Raw genomic sequence first — 16581 nt, forward strand, 5'->3', positions numbered from 1 at the left:
CTCAGCCATTCATCATAATGAAAGCAGCTTGTACTGCGTTTCATGACAGTCCGTGACATGACCACTTTGATGAGAGACGATCTACAGGAGACCTTTGACCTTCCACAGACACGTTCCAGATTGGTTAGTGCTATCCGGGATCCATGGGACATCCCTACACTAAGTCCTAACCTGCTAGGAAATCAAAGAGAACGCCAACTCTGTACAGATTGCAAGCACATTGTGAATTGCATTAAGTATTGGTTGAGAATGTGCAGAGATGCTATGGATTGATGATTTTTAACCACCTGGCTGCACGACTTTATGTTAAAATGATGTCATCAGCTATCAGGAAAAGCTGACTTTATGTCCTTGCCAAACTCCTTTTCAATTTACTGCACATGTGTACATGCACCACACGATATGTACATCACACTGGGAAAACACGTCAGATCACCATCTTGTCATTAAGCATGAATTCAACTTGAAATGAACCAAACCTTGAAACATTATAGTTGCTTGATGGTTGAATTGAACTGTGCAGAGATCCCTTTGGGCTGATCAGCACCATAAAATAAGTGTTAGAGAGATCCTAACCATGTTTTACTTGTCTCCCCATGAAAGGGGGAGGTATCTGAACCAGATTTGAGCAGGCCTATTTGTCATGACAGCATTCTTGAGTGGCAGCTCACCTCTGATTGCGTTCTGCCTCCAGGTTTGGAATACTGTGGGCTATAAAAAAAACACGCTGTCACCACCAAGTGCACAGCTGGAGCAGAGCTGCATGATTCTCTTTCTGGCGGCCAGAAGTCTGGCGGCCAGGGAAATGGGTTTGGATTTTCACTACCTTTGCATGAGCTCTATATTCCAGATTTTTTTTTACTCAGAGTGGAGTGAATCAAAAGTTTAAAAAAAAGATTTTCCTATTTAAAAAATGCCAATCCATAAAGACAAGGTGAACATGGTATTGTGAACTGAAACTGATTGTTGGAGTGCTAAATTCTCTGGAGGAGTAGCTACAGCTATTCTTCTAAACAGTTTTATAGTCTTGCCTCACCCCTTGCAGCTGCAGCCAAAGACTAGTGCCTTCACATGAATGTGAATCATGGAAAATTGTGCTAGCAAGGTGCGCTGTCTAGAGCCCTAGAAGTAAATCACTACCAGTCTCCTTAATAAAAGCTTTGCTTTGTTCTGTGGGTGAGGCTTCCAGAAGCTATTATTCCCAGAATGAGACATCAGGTCAATATGGGGCAGAAATGGGAATTTACCCTGGTCACCAGTGGATAATAGTAAAAGATACGAGGCAACAAAAAGAACGGACAAAGGCCCATACACTGACTACGACTATAGTCTTAATAAAATGGATCTTTGTTATTACAGCCCGGAGGTGCCATCCCAACCCCCATTTATAAAAAAACTACAACTATTAACATTTCACCCCCACACTCTCCCCCAGCTTAGCCTTGCCCCGCAAAAGCTCCTTGCCCCACCCTTCTCCAAACATGGAGTGGCTGTGAGTGAAAGGGGGCTGGTTCTGCCTCTACTGTACTTACTGTGTCTGTGTGAGGATGGCTGCAGCTAAAGAGACCTCAGGGAACCCAGTGTGAACCAGAGCACAGACCTCCACAGACCCTCTATTCACTGCTGCCATACTGCAGACATCCTACCTGACCTGACCATCTCCCATCCTACAGACTGGACACCATCACAGGAGCAGGACAAGATCAGGAGTCTAAGTGGAACTTAACCTGAACAACACTTGAAACTGTCTTATTCTTTCCTCTGCCTCTCTTGCTCTCTCTGATTCTCTCTTTCTCTCACGTTCATCTTTCCCAATCCTGAACACTGAGCTGAGCCTGGAGCACTGTATTGTGAGTATGTGCAGGATCAAGTTACAATGATACAGGTTATGGGTCTCAGCCAATGGTGGACTTTTGCACCTCTGTGTTGGTGTGCAGATTTTCATGTGTGACAAGTTTCTACCTGAACACAAGCTGAATTTACTGTTCTCTCTCTCTCTCTCTCTCTCTCTCTCTCTCTCTCTCTCTCTCTCTCTCTCTCTCTCTCTCTCTCTCTCTCTCTCTCTCTCTCTCTCTCTTTTTCTTTCTTTCTTATTCTCTTTCTCTCTCAGAGGAGGAGAACAGGTGGTGATGTCCCCTTCTCTGTACTGGTTCTTGCTGCTCTGTAGACTCCACAGTCTCTGGGCTCAGGATGACTATGATGAGAGAACCGTGGACAGGAGAGCCAAGAACAAACTACTGACAACCAACGTCATACCCAAGAATGGCCAATGTAAGAGTTCCGAAAGTATTTATTCGTTTGAAAGGAAAGACACAGAAAAGCTTTTCTGAGACATAGTGTTGGCTAGAATTGATAGGATATCTTCACTTCTGAAAATACTACATGGGTAAAGCATCCATCACCGAAAAAATGTGTGGCTACAAGAAAATCTCATTTTAAAGAGTCATTGGCAAATGATGGGATCCACTTAAAAAATGATTATATTTCACAGCCAGGCTTAGAAACCCATCCATCTCAGTGGCAACCATTCTGTTCCTTGAACGTTTTTTTCCCCTCAAGAGCTGGGTATCCCCAGGCACATTCTTTCTGACACGTTTCTTTGAACATAAATATGATTTATTCCCGGGTTTATATTGGATAAGTGCCCTCGCTCCTTGAAAAATATTGTAGATTAGGATGCCTTGTGTGACTCGTTTCTCCTAGAGCCTTTTAGATATCAGACAGGAATCAGGAACATCAGTTCACAGTTCAAGTCATGGCGCCCCTCCAAGCTTCACTTCCACCTTGATAAATAAATCATATCAGATCTTTTCTGGGTTCAATCTTCTCTCTGAGTCATTAAGGTTCAGTATCTGTAATTTAATCTTCTGAGTGGCTTTGGTCTAGCTTAACCTTCAGAGTTGTGGTCAGTTGCTGGCCAATGTTGGTCTTGAGCTGGATGTGAGAAAGTACCTAGATTGACCCAGGTCTGATCTCCTGTTTTGAAATGGTAGTGACCCCCCAGCTCTGTGAACCACTTACGTAATGTAGCTAGCTAATGTTGTACCCGGTACGTACATGATGATTGCACTGATGAATGATCCTTCTTTGGTGTTAGTGGTGGACATGAGAAAGTACCTAGTTTTACCCATATTGGATCTCCTGCTTTGAAATGGGGTTGACGCCAGCTCTGCCCTCTGCCATCCAAAGACTGACAAATTAGCAGGAGCTAGCTACGTCTTGTGTAATGTGCATGGTAAATGATAAATAAACAATTGGTTAACACTTTTTCATGTTCTTAGCACTTTTGAACGATGACTGTGGCCTGGAGCTGGCCTTCCTGGTGGACAGCTCGGAGAGCGCCAAGGACAACCATGCCCAGGAGAAGAGGTTCGCCACAGATGTGGTTGAACGCCTGCAGGGGGTCAATCTCCAGACGGGGCGGGCTCTCAGCTCGCGAGCCGCCCTCCTGCAATTCAGCAGCCATGTGATCATCGAGCAGACCTTCAAGCAGTGGCGCGGATTGGCCAACTTCAAGGCTCGCATTGCACCCATCGGATACATCGGCCACGGCACCTACACCACCTATGCCATCACCAACCTGACAAAGATCTACATGGAGGAGTCAGAGCCAGGGAGCATCAGGGTGGCCATACTGCTGACAGACGGCATCTCCCACCCCAGGAACCCAGACATCTTCTCCGCCGTGGTCGACGCCAAAAACCAGGGCGTGAAGTTTTTCATGGTGGGCATCACGCCTGCGGCCAATGACATCTCCAACGTGGCACAGCTCCGCCAGCTGGCTAGCTCCCCAGCCAATCGCTACCTCCATAACCTTCAGGACAGGGGCATCGTGGACAAGGTCATCAAAGAGATCGTAAGAGCAACGTCATCACGTTTCGTCATCTGGTTCAGGTTGTGGTTCGTTGAGATGTAAATTCAGTCCACATTTTTCAGGTGTCTAGAGAAAAAGGTCTCTGTAGTTTGCTGTATGTGTCTTATGGCTGTATAACTGCTTAAGGTAGGGCATTTTAAATCTGTGTGGACTCCTCCCTCTTGGGAATTGGCATTCACCATCGGAATGACAAATCAGGCTTTGTCAAAACAGGGCGCCCTCAGGGCCATAGTTTGCTAATCACTCTTTGGATATTATCATGTATACAACAAGCTGGGCCTTGAAAATGGTTTGAGAAGAAATGGATGCAAATATATTTGGATTACACAATATTATGTAGGCTTACTCATGTCAAGACTTGCATGCTTTATCTTTGCTGGTTGAAGAGGACTCATTTATATTTAGTGTTTAAGCATCTCCTAACAGTCTAGGACTAAGAATATTTGATGCTTTTTGGGGGCATCCTGTGTGGTTTCAACTCGCTGCACCTGCTAAGGTTGTCATAGTTGCTGGTGATTTGGTCCCCTCTGTCATCACAAACACAGTACCTTTATATTCATACTGTTATCGCTCTAGCACCTTGTTTAGTCTTCACTTGACATGGGGAAATGCAGACATCAATATTTTTGACTGTGGCCCCTGGCTGGTGTTTCTGAGGCATTTTGTTGGAAACCATTCTGGTGTTTCAAACTATTTTAACCACATTCTTTTACAACTGAAACCTTAGGTATAAGTAGTCATGGAAATTAACCCTTTGATGTCTGTCCAATAAGACTAATTAGGGCATGAAACAGTACAGTAGGTCTAGAGACACAATATGAGTTCAGGACCTGTTTAACTATAACATTGGTTCTACGTTAAAACTATTTGTGGAAAACTGCTGTGTGCAGTAGGAAGGAAGCTCAGCAAGATCACGCATGGCTGAATAGCTCAACGAGTCTCACGCACACCACTCGACTTCTCAACCAATTGTTGACGCAGGTGCTAGACATAACACGATCAAGAAAATCGGGTCATGAAATCCACATTAACCATCTGTACTTGCATTAGATACGCGCTCTACTGCTTGATCCATATGGACTGGTTCGAGTTGCGTTCGGGTACCCAATAGCACCCAGTCAACACAGCGGCTTCATCCTGTTTCAGGCAGCATCTGTATGTCATAAGGCTGTCTGTCCCATTAGCTTGTCTTTTTATCTCTTTTATGCTTCCGTCTCCGGCGGGATCAGCTCCAATCCTCTCACGGTAAAAATAAACAGACCTTCTGTGGCGGCTTCAAGTGTTTCTCTGGGAGCGGAAATATACTTTGGATGCTCCGAGAAGTTATGTTGAACATTGCATGTGGTTTGTGTTTGTTTCTGTTGAATTTCGACCATTCCTCCTCCATATGGAATGTGGCTGGCTTTCATGTCCAGACCAAAAAAACAATGTTTGGAGAAAAACATTCTTCTACCAGTTTTTTTAGGATTAGGCCTCCAGCTGACAGGATCAGTGCTGGAGGTTGTAGTAGACTTGTACAGTGAGATGGAGGCAGAGACTGATATGGACTAAGAACTAGTCACACAGCTGAGTTTACAGAGCCCTGGGAAAACTTGTCACTCCTGTAATGAACACGAATGGGAGAAAGAGAGCTGGTTTCAAGCGCAGAGCGCAGCAGGTGTTTATTTGTAAAGGACCACAGGAGGCGGCAGGTAGCTGGGTCCAGGGGCAGGGGCAGGCAGAAGGTCATACACAGGGGGTCCAAACAGGCAACAGTACAGGCAGGGAAAAGGATAGTATCGTCGTCCGGGAGATCAGGCAATTGGTTGATAACAGGAAATACGATAGGCTAAAGAACAGGCAGGGAATAGGCAAAAGAAAAGTGGCCTGGAAAGTGAGCTGTGTTCAAGGGATCTACGTGTTTGAGGGTGTGAGTTGGAAGCAGACCTTACAACTCCAGCCTAAACTCTCCTGAAATGAGCAACTTGAACAGGTTAGATGCCCAACCCCATGTCACTGGGATAATCCAAAATGCACCAAACAGGTATTTCATCAATCAACATTAAAATAACCAGTCCACAAAACATTCCGCGGTGGTGTAGCCTACACATCGGTGATGCAATGTAACTTTAAACTTCGAATAAACGTTGTTAAACGTTAAAGCTAGGCTACTCGTGTTTAATCTTCTGTATGACAATATGAGAGCTGTGTCAAAGTAGGAATCTGATTGAAATCGCAAGCAACATGAATAAACATATGCAAACATTAGCAATCCGTGTTTGTCGCCAAAGTTTAGGGAAAGGAACCACTGGGCAAAAGTTGGTTGAAGAAAAAGTTGTTTCCACATCATTTCAACAATAAAATTCAATGTGATGACATTGAATTAACATGGAAAACTGATTAGATTTGCAAAAACGTCAACAACGTGAGGGAATTGCATTTTTTACACCCAACTTTTAACCTAAATCAAAACTAGACGTTGAACTAACGTCTGCGCTGAGTGGGAGAGGAATGTCCTGACTTTGTTCAACAGTCACTGTCTCGCCATGAGATATGTGTAGAATAAATATGAAGCGCACTAAATTTTGACCAATTATTTGTTTTTCTCATTTCACAGACAGAGTTGGCTGATGAGGGGGTAAGTCCTAGTTATCTAGGCCTACTAATCTTGATATACTGCAGCCTTTTCACACATTATTCAATGAACTCTCCTCTTTAGGAGTCTGAACTCCTGTCTGACCCCCTATGTTGTGTCCCTGTGGTTTTAGTGTCCTCTGGCCCTGAAGTGTGCGTGTGACAAGGGAGAGAGGGGACCCATTGGCCTCCAGGTAAGTTTCTGAACATGACCAACATCTCCCTCACGCTCCCCTCGACATCAATACATTGAGATCACAGCCCCCTTTCGAACTGAACATCCTGTAGTGGACGATTACTTCAAAACTGAAGGACAGTACAGTACCAACACACAAAGCCTGCCTTGATGCTTACACGTGAGATAATTGAGGGGCTTTGGTAGGCTTTAGTGATTTGTGTGGTTAGAGGCGATTCATATCTGCTTCCCTGAAGCAGTGATAATGTGGCAAATGCTTAACACTCCTGCATCACTTTATGATCAGCAAGCTGGGACAGATATCGGCTTGGGAAAATCGGCAGAATTCTGCTGTTATAGTTTACATAAAAAAGTATGTTTCCGGTTTATCTAATAAAGATGCATTTGTTTTTTTGGAGTCAAAGGCAGTCACAATATCCACATAAGTAAATACAGTTGAAGTCGGAAGTTTACATACACCTTAGCCAAATACATTTAACTCCGTTTTTCACAATTCCTGACATTTAATCAGAGTAAAAATGCCATGTCTTTGGTCAGTTAGGATCACCACTTTATTTTAAGAATGTGAAATGTCAGAATAATAGTAGAGTGAATTATTTATTTCAGCTTTTATTTCTTTCATCACATTCCCAGTGGGTCAGACGTTTACATACACTCAATTAGTATTTGGTAGCATTGACTTTAAATTGTTTAACTTGGGTCAAACGTTTTGGGTAGCCTTCCACAAGCTTCCAGCAATAAGTTGGGTGAATTTTGGCCCATTTCTCCTGACGGAGCTGGTGTAACTGAGTCAGGTTTGTGGGCCTCCTTGCTCACACACGCTTTTTCAGTTCTGCCCACACATTTTCTATAGGCTTGAGGTCATGGCTTTGTGATGGCCACTCCAATACCTTGACTTTGTTGTCCTTAAGCCATTTTGCCACAACTTTGAAAGAATGCTTGGGGTCATTGTCCATTTGGAAGACCCATTTGCGACCAAGCTTTAACTTCCTGACTGATGTCTTGAGATGTTGCTTCAATATATCCACATCTATTTTGTGAAGTGCACCAGTCCCTCCTGCAGCAAAGCACCACCACAACATGATGCTGCCACCCCCGTGCTTCACGGTTGGGATGGTGTTCTTTGGCTTGCAAGCCTCCCCCTTTTTTCCTCCAAACATAACGATGGTCATTATGGCCAAACAGTTCTATTTTTGTTTCATCAGACCAGAGGACATTTCTCCAAAAAGTACGATCTTGTCCCCATGTGCAGTTGCAAACCGTAGTCTGGCTTTTTTATGGTGGTTTTGGAGCAGTGGCTTCTTCCTTGCTGAGCGGCCTTTCAGGTTATGTTGATATAGGACTCGTTTTACTGTGGATATAGATACTTTTGTACCTGTTTCCTCCAGCATCTTCACAAGGTCCTTTGCTGTTGTTCTGGGATTGAGTTGCACTTTTCGCACCAAAGTACGTTCATCTCTAGGAGACAGAACGCGTCTCCTTCCTGAGCGGTATGATGGCTACGTGGTCCCATGGTGTTTATACGTGCGTACTATTATTTGTACAGATGAACGTGGTACCTTCAGGCATTTGGAAATTGCTCTCAAGGATGACCCAGACTTGTGGAGGTCTACACATTTTTTTTGAGGTCTTGGCTGATTTCTTTAGATTTTCCCATGATGTCAAGCAAAGAGGCACTGAGTTTGAAGGTAGGCCTTGAAATACATCCACAGGTACACCTCCAATTGACTCAAATGATGTCAATTAGCCTATCAGAAGCTTCTAAAGCCATGACATCATTTTCTGGAATTTTCCAAGTTGTTTAAAGGCACAGTCAACTTGGCGCATGTAAACTTCTGACCCACTGGAATTGTGATACAATGAATTATAAGTGAAATAATCTGTCTGTGAACAATTGTTGGAAAAATGACTTGTGTCATGCAGAAAGTAGATGTCCTAACTGACTTGCCAAAACTATAGTATGTTAACAAGAAATTTGTGGAGTGGTGGAAAAATCTGTTTTAATGACTCCAACCTAAGTGTATGTAAACTTCCGAATTCAACTGTAGGTCATTGTAGTCTTTCACCTATCTGACAATTTCGACTGTAGACTGTTCCCTTGGTGACCAGACATTGTAGAATATTATAATCAGAGGGTTAAAACCTGGAATCCCCACTGGATGTACATTGATGTACTTTAGTTTAAGGGCCTGTGCACAGTAATCACTGCCATTATCCTATAACAGCCCAAAAAAGCAGTTTCTCAGACCAGAAGCGGCTGCCACACACTGATCAGATGATGTTGAGGCGTACACACACACACACACCACAAATGAGATTTTTCTCTCCATACCATGCTGATGTGATTCCCCTTCCCTCCACAGGGCAAGAAGGGGAATTCTGGAGATGATGGGAACCCAGGTGTTAAAGGATCAAAGGTATTAAGTGATTTGCTTTGCCTGTGTGTGTCTTCTTCCAGTTAGTCTGTCATTCTGTTTTCAAAACCTTAATTCTCTCTTTCTTACAGGGTGAGAGCGGGTTCAGTGGACTTCCTGGTCGAGATGGGGAAGAGGTCAGTACAGAGGGCATACCCGAAACACCTGCTGTTATATTATTAGATGAATGTACACAGCTATTGGCACAGACTTCAACAACTCAGTATTGCTAACAATAAAGACAAGGATTCTGTTTTGTGGTCTGTGACAATGTTTTGATCACTGTCTCCTTGCTAATCAAGATTGTGTTGTTTCTACTCAGGGCAAGCCGGGCTACAAAGGAGAGCAGGTAGAGTATGAATCTCCAGATTAATATCCCTCTGGGTTTCCTAGTATTTAGTAAATATGACACAATGTACCTATCTCATTTTTCTTGTAGGGAGAGAGAGGAGAATGTGGCACACCTGGAATCAAAGGAGACAGGGTATAGTGTATTTTTCTTTTGTTTTGTCATCAAATGTTTTTTTTTAATCCCACCCTTACCAAGGACCTAAGGCAGGGGTGTAAAACATACGGCACGGTGTCTTGATTAGGCACACGGGGTCAAAGTGTCTTCTTTAGCTCCATACATGCGAGCAGCAGTGTATTTTTGTTTAATGGTATTTTATGTGTTTAGCTTTAGTGTCACTACATACCACTCTGTTTATACTTTAGCCAACCTTTAGTGTTGCTAGCTAGTTATTGTTTGTCTGGGCTATGATGTTGCATTGATGAATGCAGACAGTGTGAAACCCATACTACTATGTGTCGACTGTGCCTCCTATGTTTGTTTGTCATGTTTTGACATGAACTGATTGACCCCCTCCTTCTCCAGGGGCCTGAGGGGCCAGTTGGAACCAGGGGAAACAGAGGGCTACAGGTAAGCCTCTGTTCTAGAATCCTCTGTGTCGGCCATCTTTGTTAAGCTAGGTAGTTTCAATGGTTAGTCACTGACAGACCCCAGTTTACTATCTAAGTAAAAAATGTCCTCCAAGCTGTCCTCTAAGTTTAAAATTCAATTGTGTTTGTATACCTGTCCATTTGTAGACTACTTTATTCTGTCTTCTCACAGGGGTTACCTGGTCCAAATGGCGATGCCGGGCCTGAGGGTCTCATAGGGAAAAAAGTGAGTTTTATTTCATAAAACCCAATTCCTTTTCATTAACAGAGTGTCATTCACAGAAAGCCATTAGTTAGAGGAACCACATCTGCCCTTAGGATGAAAGAGAAAACAACTACTTTGTGACTGACTGACTGATCTGTCTTACGTGTCTATTCACTAAGTCAGTGCCAGAATTTCCCCCACTCCTTAGTTTCAACCCATTGATCAAAGGTAACCTTTTATCTCAAATCTATACAGATAACTAGATTATAGTTTATTGGCTGGACTACATCGATTATGTCTGGGTGTATGGAATCTGGTTTGGATCAGGTCTTTGGTTTCTTGGGTTCATGGTTGAAGAAAATTGGCAGTCCAACACTAAGTCCAGACCGTAACCAGAAAAAGTCCCATTCAAGGCCATGAAAGTAATTTTGTCAAATCACCACCATAATAAGAGTATTTCTGTGTTCATATTTCAGAACAACCTATGGATTCTTTAGACATACAGAATAGTGAAAGAATGCATACTGAGAGAAAATAGAGGAACTTTACAACTTATTACAGCGGGGAAAAATGGGACTTCTATGACTTCAAAGAAGGGCTAAGGATTTATAAAATAATTATTATAATAACTATAATTATATTATGCTTTTCAATGATGTTCTGATTTAATCTCTCCAGTTTTTGTTGGAAAGGAAAGGGTTAACACTGAAGTGAAAAAAAGATCCAATCAGGATTTTTCTTTTGCTGGTCTCTGGGGGGATCAATCTAGCTAGCTAAGTCAGCCATTGGCTAGGCCATCAGAAGCAAGATAGAAGGCTTTTACCATTCAGCCTGTATTAGGGAAACATTTTGGAATGACAGTGGAATCAACCAATCGCATTTTAACTTAAGAGCAGGGACTGTTTTTACAAAAGCCTATGGAAACTTCTCGAAGGCTAACAGTTCACTATGCAATAGCGAGCTATAATTTTTCCATGGTCCAGTTAGCTTTTGTTGTAGGCTAGTTTGCAGCAGCAGCAGCAGCAGCAGCAGCAGGAGTTGCTGTCGAAGAGGATGTTGTTGCTAATTTGTTAGCTTCCCCCTTTTCAAGAATAACTTCAACAATAAGTTAAGTTTCAAATGATCATCATCTGGTGAGTGGAATTGTGTTTTTTTATTGTAGCGCGCTTGCTGCTGTTAGCCATCTCTTTGACAATAACTCATGTGTATGAAACTTTGTTGCATTTAAACTTTAGGTGACCAGTTACTTTGTGTGCCAAACTTGAAATGTTTTTTTCAATGGGAAGTAATACATGTACATTTCGATTGGGAAATGCTTAATGGTTGTGTTTTTGTATTTTTATGATTGGGACCTACTGGCTTATTATGTGAATGGACTGCTTATCCTTTAACATCATGCTGTGTGTGACTGTTGTCTTTCCATCGGCCCTATGCAGTGGTGTAGTGGTGCCTGGAGAATTTTGCCAAAAAGTTCCCAAACAGTATGAAGGAAAGGTACCCGGTGTGAAAAATCCTATGTTATCCTATGTTTTTAATGTGTTTTCCTATAGATTTTTCAGCTTTTCACTCTCAAAATCACTCTAAACATTTTTGTATTTTTTCTAAACCAAAACAATATATTCAAGTCCACAATAATGCTTAAACCAGATCAATCTGATTGGGTGGACCTGGCCAGTAGCAGTGCGTGGGCAAAATCACTGAGGAAGCCAAGCCAGTAAAAAAGCCAAATTACAACTTATGTTGTGATTATTGCGTTGTTTGCTCTCTAACCCATTCATTCATACGCCACGAGATAAATAATAAGGCCGTTACAACAAAAAGACAAGTCACACAGTGGCGGCATAAATTAAACTACACATAGGCTTGTTTCATCATAAAACCGGAGAGCAACATCTGTCTGGTGAAGTCCAGAAAGCTAATATTGCATTTCAACAGTTACAGTTGAAAGTTTACATACACTTAGGTTGGAGTCATTAAAACTCGTTTTTCAACCACTCCACAAATTTCTTGTTTAACAAACTATAGTTTTGGCAACTCAGTTCGGACATCTACTTTGTGCATGACACAAGTAATTTTTCCAAAACTTGTTTACAGACAGATTATTTCACTTATAATTCACTGTATCACAATTCTAGGGGGTCAGAAGTTTACATACACCAAGTTGACTGTGCCGTTAAACAGCTTTGAAAATTCCAGAAAATGATGTCATGGCTTTAGAAGCTTCTGATAGGCTAATTGACATCATTTGAGTCAATTGGAGGTGTACCTGTGGATGTATTTCAAGGCCAACCTTCAAACTCAGTGCCTCTTTGCTTGACATCATGGGAAAATCAAAAGAAATCAGCCAAGACCTCAGAAAAAGAATTGTAGACCTCCACAAGTCTGGTTTATCTTTGGGAGCAATTTCCAAATGCCTGAAGGTACCATGTTCATCTGTACAAACAATAGTACGCAAGTATTAACACCATGGGACCACGCAGCCGTCATACCGCTCAGGAAGGAGAAGCATTCTGTCTCCTAGAGATGAACGTACTTTGGTGCGAAAAGTGCAACTCAATCCCAGAACAACAGCAAAGGACCTTGTGAAGATGCTGGAGGAAACAGGTACAAAAGTAATATACACTGCTCAAAAAAATAAAGGGAACACTTAAACAACACATCCTAGATCTGAATGAAATAAATAGTCTTATTAAATACTTTTTTCTTTACATAGTTGAATGTGCTGAAAACAAAATCACACAAAAATAATCAATGGAAATCCAATTTATCAACCCATGGAGGTCTGGATTTGGAGTCACACTCAAAATTAAAGTGGAAAACCACACTACAGGCTGATTCAACTTTGATGTAATGTCCGTAAAACAAGTCAAAATGAGGCTCAGTAGTGTGTGTGGACTCCACGTGCCTGCATGACCTCCCTACAACGCCTGGGCATGCTCCTGATGAGGTGACGGATGGTCTCCTGAGGGATCTCCTCCCAGACCTGGACTAAAGCATCCGCCAACTCCTGGACAGTCTGTGGTGCAACGTGGCATTGGTGGATGGAGCGAGAGATGATGTCCCAGATGTGCTCAATTGGATTCAGGTCTGGGGAACGGGCGGGCCAGTCCATAGCATCAATGCCTTCCTCTTGCAGGAACTGCTGACACACTCCAGCCACATGAGGTCTAGCATTGTCTTGCATTAGGAGGAACCCAGGGCCAACCGCACCAGCATATGGTCTCACAAGGGGTCTGAGGATCTCATCTCGGTACCTAATGGCAGTCAGGCTACCTCTGGCGAGCACATGGAGGGCTGTGCGGCCCCCCAAAGAAATGCCACCCCACACCATGACTGACCCACCGCCAAACTGGTCATGCTGGAGGATGTTGCAGGCAGCAGAACGTTCTCCACGGCGTCTCCAGACTCTGTCACGTCTGTCATGTGCTCAGTGTGAACCTGCTTTCATCTGTGAAGAGCACAGGGCGCCAGTGGCGAATTTGCCAATCTTGGTGTTCTCTGGCAAATGCCAAACGTCCTGCACGGTGTTGGGCTGTAAGCACAACCCCCACCTGTGGACGTCGGGCCCTCATACCACCCTCATGGAGTCTGTTTCTGACCGTTTGAGCAGACACATGCACATTTGTGGCCTGCTGGAGGTCATTTTGCAGGGCTCTGGCAGTGCTCCTCCTGCTCCTCCTTGCACAAAGGCGGAGGTAGCGGTCCTGCTGCTGGGTTGTTGCCCTCCTACGGCCTCCTCCACGTCTCCTGATGTACTGGCCTGTCTCCTGGTAGCGCCTCCATGCTCTGGACACTACGCTGACAGACACAGTAAACCTTCTTGCCACAGCTCGCATTGATGTGCCATCATGGATGAGCTGCACTACCTGAGCCACTTGTGTGGGTTGTAAACTCCGTCTCATGCTACCACTAGAGTGAAAGCACTGCCAGCATTTAAAAGTGACCAAAACATCAGCCAGGAAGCATAGGAACTGAAAAGTGGTCTGTGGTCCCCACCTACAGAACCACTCCTTTATTGGGGGTGTCTTGCTAATTGCCTATAATTTCCACCTGTTGTCTATTCCATTTGCACAACAGCATGTGAAATTTATTCTCAATCAGTGTTGCTTCCTAAGTGGACAGTTTGATTTCACAGAAGTGTGATTGACTTGTAGTTACATTGTGTTGTTTAAGTGTTCCCTTTATTTTTTTGAGCAGTATATATTACCACAGTAAAACGAGTCCTATATCGACATAACCTGAAAGGCCGCTCAGCAAGGAAGAAGCCACTGCTCCAAAACCGCCATAAAAAAGCCAGACTACGGTTTGCAACTGCACATGGGGACAAAGATTGTACTTTTTAGAGGAATGTCCTCTGGTCTGATGAAACAAAAATAAAACTGTTTGGCCATAATGACCATTGTAATGTTTGGAGGAAAAAGGGGGAGGCTTGCAAGCCAAAAAACACCATCCCAACCGTGAAACACAGGGGTGGCAGCATCATGTTGTGGGGGTGCTTTGCTGCAGGAGGGATTGGTGCACTTCACAAATTAGATGGCATCATGAGGGAGGAAAATTATGTGGATATATTGAAGCAACATCTCAAGACATCAGTCAGGAAGTTAAAGCTTGGTCGCAAATGGGTCTTCCAAATGGACAATGACCCCAAGCATACTTCCAAAGTTGTGGCAAATGGCTTTAGGACAACAAAGTCAAGGTATTGGAGTGGCCATCACAAAGCCCTGACCTCAATCCCATAGAAAATGTGTGGGTAGAACTGAAAAAGCGTGTACAAGCAAGGAGGCCCACAAACCTGACTCTGTTACACCAGCTCTGTCAGGAGGAATGGGCCAAAATTCACCCAATTTATTGCTGGAAGCTTGTGGAAGGCTACCTGAAACTTTTGACCCAAGTTAAACAATTTAAAGTCAATGCTACCAAATACTAATTGAGTGTATGTAAACTTCTGACCCACTGGGAATGTGATGAAAGAAATAAAAGCTGAAATAAATAATTCACTCTACTATTATTCTAACATTTCACATTCTTAAGATAAAGTGGCGATCCTAACTGACCTAAGACAGGGAATTTTTACAAGGATTAAATGTCAGGAATTGTGAAAAACTGAGTTTAAATGTATTTGGCTAAGGTGTATGTAAACTTCCGACTTCAACTGTATATCATCTGCAGCATAGTCAAGCAAGTTAATGTTTTCGACAGTTTACTAAACAGCTACTGATTTAGATCCATGGAGTTACAGCAAGTCAGCACAAAGACAACAGCAGCACTGCCTCCGAGTCACGCCATGACCTGAGAGAGCCTTTTTATGTCTCTATTTAGGTTTGGTCAGGGTGTGATTTGGGTGGGAATTCTATGTCCTTTTTTCTATGTTTTTGTATTTCTTTGTTTTGGCCTGGTATGGCTCTCAATCAGGGACAGCTGTACATCGTTGTCGCTGATTGGGAGCCATACTTAGGCAGTGTAACATTCTTCGTCGTCTGATAATGAGAAATCATCGTCAGAGAAAGTGGACCAATACGCAGCAGGGTTATGTGCACTCATCTTCTTTTATTTGGTGAAGAAGGAGAACCAAAATAAACACATACACAAAGAAACCACAACGACTATACACAGGCTGGTAAGGCACAAGGCTATACACAGAACAATCTCCCACAAAGTACTCAACAAACACACACCTATATATAGGACTCTCAATCAGAGGCAACTAGAAAACACCTGCCTCCAATTGAGAGTCCAACCCCAATTAACAAAACATAGAAATACGAAAGACTAGACAAAACATAGAAATACACAAACATATAACAGTGCCCAAAAACCCCCGGAATACATAAATCAAATACCTTACTAAACAAACCACCACCCCGAACCACATAAAACAAATACCCTCTGCCACGTCCTGACCAAACTACAATAACAAATAACCCCTATTACTGGTCAGGACGTGACAGGCAGCCTGTTTTCCTTTGGGGTTTTGTGGGTAGTTGTTTCTGTTGTGTGGTTTGCATCTGACAGAACTGCTGGCTTTCGTTTGTTTCTTATGTTCAAGTGTTTTGTATGATTAAAATTCAATATGAACACTCACCACGCTGCGCCTTGGTCCTCTTCTTCCAAAGACAGCCGTTACAGAACTACCCACCACAACTGGAGCAAGCAGCGTGCTCGGGAGGAGATGGACACCTGGTCTCATCAGGAGTGGATTGGGAGGAGAGACTGGACTTGGGGCCAGGTGATCAACAGATATCGGAGCCTACCCGGGAAGAACGAGAGGCAGCCCCCAAAAACATTTTGGGGGGGGGCACACGGGTAGTTTGGCTGGACCAGGGGTGAGGCCTGAGTCAAC

At 43.3% G+C, this 16581-nt stretch overlaps 1 protein-coding gene across 1 annotated transcript in view; it reads left to right on the forward strand.

Moving 5' to 3' along the window:
* The first annotated feature begins 1515 nt into the window (after positions 1-1515).
* The window catches only part of LOC106574546 (collagen alpha-1(XXVIII) chain), a 36944-nt gene continuing 21878 nt past the window's right edge, over positions 1516-16581 (forward strand). Inside the window, exons 1-11 of the mRNA XM_014150504.1 lie at positions 1516-1850; positions 2111-2271; positions 3282-3856; positions 6471-6491; positions 6622-6681; positions 9047-9100; positions 9190-9234; positions 9420-9446; positions 9537-9581; positions 9972-10016; positions 10209-10262. Coding sequence (XP_014005979.1) covers positions 2130-2271; positions 3282-3856; positions 6471-6491; positions 6622-6681; positions 9047-9100; positions 9190-9234; positions 9420-9446; positions 9537-9581; positions 9972-10016; positions 10209-10262 — 1068 coding nt within the window. The 5' untranslated portion in view covers positions 1516-1850; positions 2111-2129. The remainder of the gene's footprint in view (positions 1851-2110; positions 2272-3281; positions 3857-6470; positions 6492-6621; positions 6682-9046; positions 9101-9189; positions 9235-9419; positions 9447-9536; positions 9582-9971; positions 10017-10208; positions 10263-16581) is intronic.

The sequence above is a fragment of the Salmo salar genome, chromosome ssa16 (assembly GCF_905237065.1).
Source record: "Salmo salar chromosome ssa16, Ssal_v3.1, whole genome shotgun sequence".
Classification (NCBI taxonomy): Eukaryota; Metazoa; Chordata; class Actinopteri; order Salmoniformes; family Salmonidae; genus Salmo; species Salmo salar.